General features: G+C 48.0%; 1 protein-coding gene across 1 annotated transcript in view; it reads left to right on the forward strand.

Moving 5' to 3' along the window:
• Window positions 1–966: 966 nt before the first annotated feature.
• LOC109886966 (kalirin) overlaps window positions 967–9,645 on the forward strand; it is a 30,195-nt gene continuing 21,516 nt past the window's right edge. The window contains 3 exon segments of the mRNA XM_031820722.1: window positions 967–1,787; window positions 7,497–7,571; window positions 7,813–7,927. Coding sequence (XP_031676582.1) covers window positions 1,721–1,787; window positions 7,497–7,571; window positions 7,813–7,927 — 257 coding nt within the window. The 5' untranslated portion in view covers window positions 967–1,720.

Raw genomic sequence — 9,645 nt, forward strand, 5'->3', positions numbered from 1 at the left:
TGCTTTGCAACACTTACAGTTAGCCACTGATTTGTTCCCAACCACTCATTGTTGAATTGGCTGATGAGCACCGATACATTTTATCTATCATTTCTCTTCATATGACAAGGATGGAAAAGTATTTGCCAGTAGATTGTCGACGTGATTCATTATGATGACTGCTTGTCCAGCTTGCTAGCTAAGATTTTGAAAGTATGTTGACATGATCAGTCCAATCAAATCTACGATAGATATAACGTGATTTGATGTCATTTTATCTGTGGCCGGTAACCTTGAGCCTTCTTGGATGGGCACTTCTAATGTAAATCTATGGCAGCACCCAAGGGGCTTGAATTTTCGAGCTCTCCCCATAGATTTTGCAGTGACGTTGTCCCCATGAGTGATAGAACACTGAGCCAATCACGGCGCTACTACAGAACATTACCAACCCCTACACTCCATATTTCGTTGGCTGCCCCTCCCACCACAACAGAAAGCACTGAGCTAGACTGAAACACCTGCATTTGGAGCTGCTTTACTCGAGATAGTAAAAAAGAGACCATGTTTGTATACGGCTCTATAAAGTCAATGATTTAAACAGGTGGGGCTCTTCCCCACCTGCCCTGAAGGACCTGTTGCCACTGAGTGGTATGTTATCAAATACATCAAACACGTAGTTTCCAAGGTTTCCAGGTGTTTGATGCCATTCCATTAGCTCCATTCCAGCCATTATTATAAGCCGTCCCCCTCTCTGCAGCCTCCAATGGTGTGTGTGTGTGTGTGTGTGGAGATGAGAGGGAGGTTTGGTCTGTTGTTGGGAGGCGATAACAGTAGGTTACACAACCACAGCGGGCGACACATTGATGCTGAGGGTGTCACGGTTAATTGAGTGATGTCACCGGGAACGGTGTTTTTTCTAGATAGGCGGTTACTGCTCTGATAAATAAGAGGAGGCGGGCTGGTGATGCAATAACCAAAGGGTAGCTTCTCTAGGCTATGCGATCAGCATCAAATATAGGCAGCTTGACCCCATTAAGATAGCCCCCTCTTCTCTAATCTGGGAAGAACAAAGCAAACCATGATGTTGCCATCGTCCTTGGTGTGTGAAGACTGGTGGATGAATGACGGCATAGATCGAGCGCATTGATTTTATAGTGCCTGCCAGTGAATAAGGGAAAGTCCCTCCTACAGTCAGGGCACAGCGATGATGTTCTTCTTGAATCACTTCAGGCAACGTATGTAGTCTATACTACGGGCCTGCCTCGCCTCCGGTTGCACGCGCCGTGCATGGACAGGCTCGGGACTGTCGGTGCTCATGCAGTCAGCTGAGCCCGAGCCATCTGCACCGGGTGCGTTTCGGTATAACGCTATTGTTAGATTGGTCGGTAGGTCGGTTGTAGTTGGCTAGTAATGGAGCATGCTGCACGAGCTTTCGCCTCGGTATTCGGTAGGCCTACTAGTCAACTACTGAACAAAAGCGCGCAAGGCGATACAGTGGGATATGATGTGATGTGATGCCGCGCAGGATCACGGCGACAGTAGCGGTGGAACGGGAATGCGCGCGACTACGGACGAGAATCGCTGCTAGGATACAGAAGAGAACATGGGGACGGGGCCGCGCGATGACTGACTGACTTTCTCCCCGTAACGACCATCTCTGCATACCGAGGGGTTCAAAAAAGGAAAGAAAAAAAGAACCGACCAGCCTCTCGTTGAAGGCGTGGAGGATCTATCGGAGAGGATGAATCCCGGGGACCCTGCCCAAACCGGACCCGGTGAAGCCGGTCAGGACGGGTTGGCTAAAGCAGGTGGGCAGGCTGGGTGTTAACGGCATCCCGTGCCGAGATCGATAATGAAAAGGGTGAAAAGGCTAAACCGGAGGGATTGGTCACAGCTGCCTGGCCCCGGGTATGGGTAGATGTAGCCTATCGTTACCGTGCAGGAATGTGCCTGTCCGTTACCGTGAGAAATAGCATTGGCAGAGCTGTATATTCAGCCCATTATAGAATTAGACTATTTCACCGCAGCGTGCATGGTCAGGGAGGACGAAGCATATACGTTGAGTTTTTGGTCAGTTTGTGTGATTGAGGATCCATCATGATCACTTACTTTGGCGATGTAATCATGTTTCCCATGCCAATAAAACCTATTTAATTGAATTGAGAGAGACAGAGAGAGAGAGAGGGAGGACAGTAGCAGCATTGCCTATATATGTTCTATGTAGCTTGCAGCATTTGATCCGCGGTGTTATAAAACGATATCAATACAGACACACCCACATAATCTATGTGAACGTTTATTTGACCGTATTCTGTCTCTGATCTTTATACAATCCACAAACGGCCGAGCACAGGCCCGAGGCTTTTCGCCGTGATGTTAAATCGTCAGCACTTCCATTCATTCTCCCTGTGTGTGTAGTAAGCATGTACAGCTGCTATAGGCCACTGTATCGGAGAAAACATGTTACGGCAGCTGTGTGTGGACTAAGACACTAGCTACCGTTACACACACACACACACACACACACATGATGATTATGCATGACTATCAGACATGAAATAAGGTGTGTGTTTGTGTGTGCGCTCTCTCTAGTGAGCATGGATGGCAGAGGTCCCAACTGGTCCACAGGGCTGCATCTAGTCTAAACAGGGATCCTCTCCTAGTTTCCTCTCCTTTATCTACACTGATCTGAAGACACTGGACAACACACTGTGGTGGATGCCTCATCCCCTTGATTGGCCAAAAGGAGAGGACTACAGCCTAGTGAGGAATATAAGGGCTATGTCTCAATACTCTTAAATTGTTTCCTCTTCATGCCTCTTTTCGTCCATGATATCTTCTCCTTCATCAGAACTGACCTGAAAAACACAGGATGGGTGAAAGCAACATTGTTTCACGTCAGATGGAGGAAAAGAGATATTGAGAGGAAAAGGACTTAAGACTATTGAGATGCATCCCAGTAGGCTGTCTCATCCCAAGAGCTAGTAAGACATGGAGAGAAGGGAGGGAGAGGTTGTCACAGCGGACCTGTGATCTGCTTCCCGGCTGCTACTCGCAATGATCAGTGAAGGGTTCCTCTTAATTTCTCTTCATTCCTCCTCTTCCTCTCAACGCTTCTCCCCCTCTCCCTCCCCTCCTCTCTCCCCCTCTCTCTCTCCTCCTCTCCTCCTCTCCCTCCACTCCTCTCTCCCCCTCTCCCTCCCCTCCTCTCTCCCCCTCTCCCTCCCCTCCTCTCTCCCCCTCTTCCTCCCCTCCTCTCTCCTCCTCTCCCTCCCCTCCTCTCTCCTCCTCTCCCTCCCCTCCTCTCTCCTCCTCTCCTCTCCCTCCCTTCCTCTCTCCTCCTCTCCCTCCCCTCCTCTCTCCTCCTCTTCCTCCCCTCCTCTCTCCTCCTCTCCCTCCCCTCCTCTCTCCTCCTCTCCCTCCCTTCCTCTCTCCTCCTCTCCCTCCCCTCCTCTCTCCTCCTCTTCCTCTCAACGCTTCTCCCCCTCTCCCTCCCCTCCTCTCTCCCCCTCTCTCTCTCCTCCTCTCCTCCTCTCCCTCCACTCCTCTCTCCCCCTCTCCCTCCCCTCCTCTCTCCCCCTCTCCCTCCCCTCCTCTCTCCCCCTCTTCCTCCCCTCCTCTCTCCTCCTCTCCCTCCCCTCCTCTCTCCTCCTCTCCCTCCCCTCCTCTCTCCTCCTCTCCTCTCCCTCCCTTCCTCTCTCCTCCTCTCCCTCCCCTCCTCTCTCCTCCTCTTCCTCCCCTCCTCTCTCCTCCTCTTCCTCCCCTCCTCTCTCCTCCTCTCCCTCCCCTCCTCTCTCCTCCCCTTTCCTCCTAAGGTTATCATTTGTCCCTGTGCTGTGGGAATATTCAAACACAGCGGTGTGTTAATGCCCTGTTTATGCTCAGGATTAGGTGTCTCTCCCACTGAGATGGATAAACCTGCCTCAGTACAGACAGACACACACACACACACACACACACACACACACACACACACACACACACACACACACACACACACACACACACACACACACACACACACACACACACACACACACACACACACACACACACACACACTACATCAATAGAGGGGCCTACTCACCTTGGATACCAAGACTGCATCCCAAATGGCACCCTATTCCCTTTTATAGTGCACTGCCTTTGACCAGGCCCTATAGCGCTCTCATCAAAAGTAGTGCACTATATAGGGAATAGGGTGCCATTTGGGATGCAGACCCAAAGGATTTCTTGGTGCACACTCCCCTTGCTCAGTCTTCTGTGCCTTTAGCATGCTAGTGTTATAATCATGCTGGTGATATGTAATTCATGGTGAATGAGTGCCATTATGGCCCATTCCTAGATGACTGACACACACACACACACACACTCTTCTGGGAAGGCGTTCCACTGTGTTAGAACACAATATTGAGGTCGGGCACTGATGTTGGGCGATAAGGCCTGGCTCGCAGTCGGCGTTCCAATTCATCCCTAAGGTGTTCGATGGAGGCAAGTTTTTCCACACCGATCTCGACAAACCATTTCTGTATGGACCTCGCTTTATGCCCGGGGGGCTTTGTCATTCTGGAACAGAAACGGGCCGTCCCCAATCTGTTGCCACAAAGTTGGAAGCACAGAATTGTCTAGAATATAAATGTATGCTGTAGCGTTAAGATTTCCCTTCACTGGAACTAAGTGGCCTATCCTGAACTGTGAAAAACAGCCCCAGAACATTATTCCTCCTCAACCAAACTTTACAGTTGGCACTATGCAGGTCGGGGCAGGTCGTGTTTTCCTGGCATTGCTTTCTACTTTTAACCCAAAAACATGAGGCATGTTGCTTTTCCTGACCTATCTACGAGAGGGAGGGGCTACAGGTTAGCAAAGAGTTAAGTTTTATTAGAAATGAAGAACAAGTGTGTAAGACCAGATACACAAACAGACAGGAGAGAGTACTAGGGGCCATGAAGAGAAGTGTCCAGATTCCGTACAGCAGAGCAAAACCCCCCAAAACAAACCAAAGAAATACTTGGCATTGTCATGGTGATCTTTGGCTGGTGTGCGGCTGCTCGGCCATGAAACCCATTCATGAAGTTCCCGACTAACAGTTATTGTGCTGACGTTGCTTCCAGAGGCAGTTTGGAACTCGGTAGTGTTGCAACTGAGGACAGATGATTTTTACACACTTCAGCACTCGGTGGTCCCGTTCTCTGAGCTTGTGTGGCCTACCACTTTGCGGCTGAGCCGTTGTTGATCCTAGACGTTTCCACTACACAATAACAGCACTTACAATTGACCGGGGCAGGTGGTATACTATCACGGTGCCACGTTGAAAGTCACTGAGCTGTTCAGGAAGGTCATTCTACTGCCAATGTTTGTCTATGGAGATTGCATGGCGGTGTGCTAAATTTTATACACCTTACAGCAACGGGTGTGGCTGAAATAGCCAAATCCACTAATTTGAAGGTGTGTCCACATACGTTTGTATATACAGTGTATATAGAGCATTCAGAGCCTCTCTGTCTGGGGGTACACCATGGTGGTGATGAATGCACTGCAGTGTTGTCTATAAACTGCTTAGGAATAGTGTGTGTGTGTGTCTGTGTCTGTGTGTCTGTGTGTGTTTTATTCTCAATCTCGTAGTGTAGTTGTAATCTGTGTTGCGGTGGTGCGCTGTCTGTGGCCTGGCCTGCTCTTTCGTGTGACCAGCCTGGTCTGTTTAGCCGTGTGTGTGTCAGATTCTCTTGTGATACACAGAGTAGTAGTAATCCGCCTTCGGCTGCACACCGTCTGGCTGTCTGTCTGCGTGCGGTGTGTGTGTGGTTGTACAAGCAATGCTCTTTTAGTCTTGCAGGGTAAACATCTGGCAGCACGGTTACAGAGCCAGCGTGACTAGGCGTTAGCACCTGCCGTTTTCAGAGGGGAATAGAAAACATAGAAATACAAAGATAAAGATATGAAACAGTCTTGTTAATCTTCCACTTTACCTGAAGATGTTAAATCCTGCCCTGTCTGCCTGTTATATGGAACGTATTGGTGTGTGTGATGTTTCCAGTCACCGGCTGGCAGCCGCAGGGAGTTATTAGTCTTGGTGTGTGTGCTTGCATGTGTACGTGTGTATGTATGTGTGTGTGCGTGTGTACATGTGTGTGTGTGTTTGGATGTGTGTGATAAACAGCGCGTCGGTTGGTTTGGTACAATTCTTTTATTTCTACTTCCTGCCACTCCCTGGAGTTCTGTGTTACAGGAAGTCTGGAGTGCCACGCTTCCTGTCACATTGGTTTCCTCTTCCTGTCGTTCACTCCTTCATGTTCATTTCTTTGTGCTTCCTCTTTCCATCATTTTCATGGGTGAATTCACAATCGATAAGGAGAAGCCAAAACGTCTGTAACACACATGTACGCACAAAAGCACGCACACACACACATAAACAACTACACACACATACATACACACACACATACACACACATACATACACACAAACAACTACACACACATACATACACACACACATACACACACACACATTTACAAACACATTTACACACACACGTGAGGGTTTGCTTGCAGAGCAGAATAACAGTATACAGTGAGAGAATAACCTCTTAGTGACGTGGAAAGGTCAGCTAGACCCCTTGAGCTACATACTCTAACCTCCCTCCCTCCCTCCAACGTTGCCCTTCATCCCTTTCTCTCTGTCATCCATTGCTACCCCTACCCTTTCCAAATACTGTACACACACACACAGCCTGAGGAAAGGCAGGTGAGAAGGTTTGTCCCTTCACTCTACTTCCTCTGGTACTGTATGGGAGACTGCAGAGCCACACACACACGCACACACTCACGCACACATGCGCGCGCACACACACAGACGCACACAGACACACACAGACACACACAGACACACACGCACACGCACACAAGTGCTCCAGCTTACACTAACACAGACACATGTCCCCTCTGCAAACATCCCCCCTACCTCTGTCCCTGCCCTATGCCCCAGTGCCCCAACTGTTCCAGTCAGGATTATACCCACATCAGATTACACTAACAGGCCTAAACACCAGATGGGTTTTGTCTGCTGTCTACATGCTGTCACAGCAACCTATACACACCACATACACACAATCACAACACACACACATTTATTTACAGTCATTTAATGTGATAGTGTCATTACAGCCTGCTGCTCAAACCCTAGTTCTTTCTCTCCCTCCGTTTCCAGGGGAGATTGTTGTTGATGTGGCTGTTCATTTGTGATCGAGGAACTAAGTAGTGTTTACAGGGATATTTGAAATGTAACTATCTGTTTATATCACCTTGTCTGCCCCCCTCATTCTCTTTTCTCTCTGTCTCCCCCTCTCCTCCCTCTCTCTGTTCTCTCCCTCACCCCCTCCTCCCTCTCTCTCTTCTCTCCCTCACCCCCTACTCCCTCTCTCTCTTCTCTCCCTCTCCTCCCTCTCTCTCTTCTCTCCCTCTCCCCCTCCTCCCTCTCTCTCTTCTCTCCCCCTCCTCCCTCTCTCTCTTCTCTAGGGGGTGCGCAGGGGGAGGGGGTGAGAGCGGTGGATGTGCTGACAGTTCTGAGGGAAAAAGTGGCCTTTGTTTCAGGTGAGTTGAGTACGGCCCTGTCCCATTTTGTTCCCTAGTCTCTTTTCCAAGCTCCCTCTATCCCCTTGCTCCATTTAGTTCCCTTGTTACGTTCCCTTGTCCCTTCACCTAACTCCTTACCCTTGTCCGACCAAGCCCCTCCCCTAGGCTGACACGGTATATGTCCTAGTTGAGTGTCTTGGTTCAAAACCTCTCTGGTAATGATGTGTTATGTTGCTTTTTGATGATGTCACTGTCCCAGGGGGCAGGGACAAGAGAGGCGGGCCCATCCTCACCTTCCCAGCGCGGACCAATCATGACCGAGTGAAACAGGAGGATCTAAGTAGACTGGTCACCTATCTGTCCACCATACCCAGGTAACACTCCTTCTATCACTTTATCTCTCTATCTGTCCACCATACCCAGGTAACACTCCTTCTATCACTTTATCTCTCTATCTGTCCACCATACCCAGGTAACACTTCTATCACTTTATCTCTCTATCTGTCCACCATACCCAGGTAACACTCCTTCTATCACTTTATCTCTCTATCTGTCCATCATACCCAGGTAACACTCATTCTATCACTTTATCTCTCTATCTGTCATCATACCCAGGTAACACTCCTTCTATCACTTTATCTCTCTATCTGTCCACCATACCCAGGTAACACTCCTTCTATCACTTTATCTCTCTATCTGTCCACCATACCCAGGTAACACTCCTTCTATCACTTTATCTCTCTATCTGTCCATCATACCCAGGTAACACTCCTTCTATCACTTTATCTCTCTATCTGTCCACCATACCCAGGTAACACTCCTTCTATCACTTTATCTCTCTATCTGTCCACCATACCCAGGTAACACTCATTCTATCACTTTATCTCTCTATCTGTCCACCATACCCAGGTAACACTCCTTCTATCACTTTATCTCTCTATCTGTCCACCATACCCAGGTAACACTCCTTCTATCACTTTATCTCTCTATCTGTCCACCATACCCAGGTAACACTCCTTCTATCACTTTATCTCTCTATCTGTCCACCATACCCAGGTAACACTCATTCTATCACTTTATCTCTCTATCTGTCCACCATACCCAGGTAACACTCCTTCTATCACTTTATCTCTCTATCTGTCCACCATACCCAGGTAACACTTCTATCACTTTATCTCTCTATCTGTCCACCATACCCAGGTAACACTCCTTCTATCACTTTATCTCTCTATCTGTCCACCATACCCAGGTAACACTCCTTCTATCACTTTATCTCTCTATCTGTCCATCCCTTTACTCCTACATCATACCCAGGTAACACTATCACTCAGTTATTCTATAGCTACCTCTCCATCTCTATAACTCATCCCTCTATCACACCATCAGTGTATTATCTCTATAGCGTCATCCCTGTATCACACTGTCAGTGTATTATCTCTATAGCATCATCCCTGTATCACACTGTCAGTGTATTATCTCTATAGCATCATCCCTGTATCACACTGTCAGTGTATTATCTCTATAGCATCATCCCTGTATCACACCGTCAGTGTATTATCTCTATAGCATCATCCCTGTATCCCACCGTCAGTTTATTAACTCTATAGCATCATCCCTGTATCACACTGTCAGTGTATTATCTCTATAGCATCATCCCTGTATCACACTGTCAGTGTATTATCTCTATAGCATCATCCCTGTATCACACTGTCAGTGTATTATCTCTATAGCATCATCCCTGTATCACACCGTCAGTGTATTATCTCTATAGCATCATCCCTGTATCCCACCGTCAGTGTATTATCTCTATAGCATCATCCCTGTATCACACTGTCAGTGTATTATCTCTATAGCATCATCCCTGTATCACACTGTCAGTGTATTATCTCTATAGCATCATCCCTGTATCACACCGTCAGTGTATTATCTCTATAGCATTATCCCTGTATCACACCGTCAGTGTATTATCTCTATAGCATCATCCCTGTATCACACCGTCAGTGTATTATCTCTATAGCATCATCCCTGTATCACACTGTCAGTGTATTATCTCTATAGCATCATCCCTGTATCACACCGTCAGTGTATTATC

Source organism: Oncorhynchus kisutch, unplaced genomic scaffold (assembly GCF_002021735.2).
Source record: "Oncorhynchus kisutch isolate 150728-3 unplaced genomic scaffold, Okis_V2 scaffold3610, whole genome shotgun sequence".
Taxonomy (NCBI): domain Eukaryota; kingdom Metazoa; phylum Chordata; class Actinopteri; order Salmoniformes; family Salmonidae; genus Oncorhynchus; species Oncorhynchus kisutch.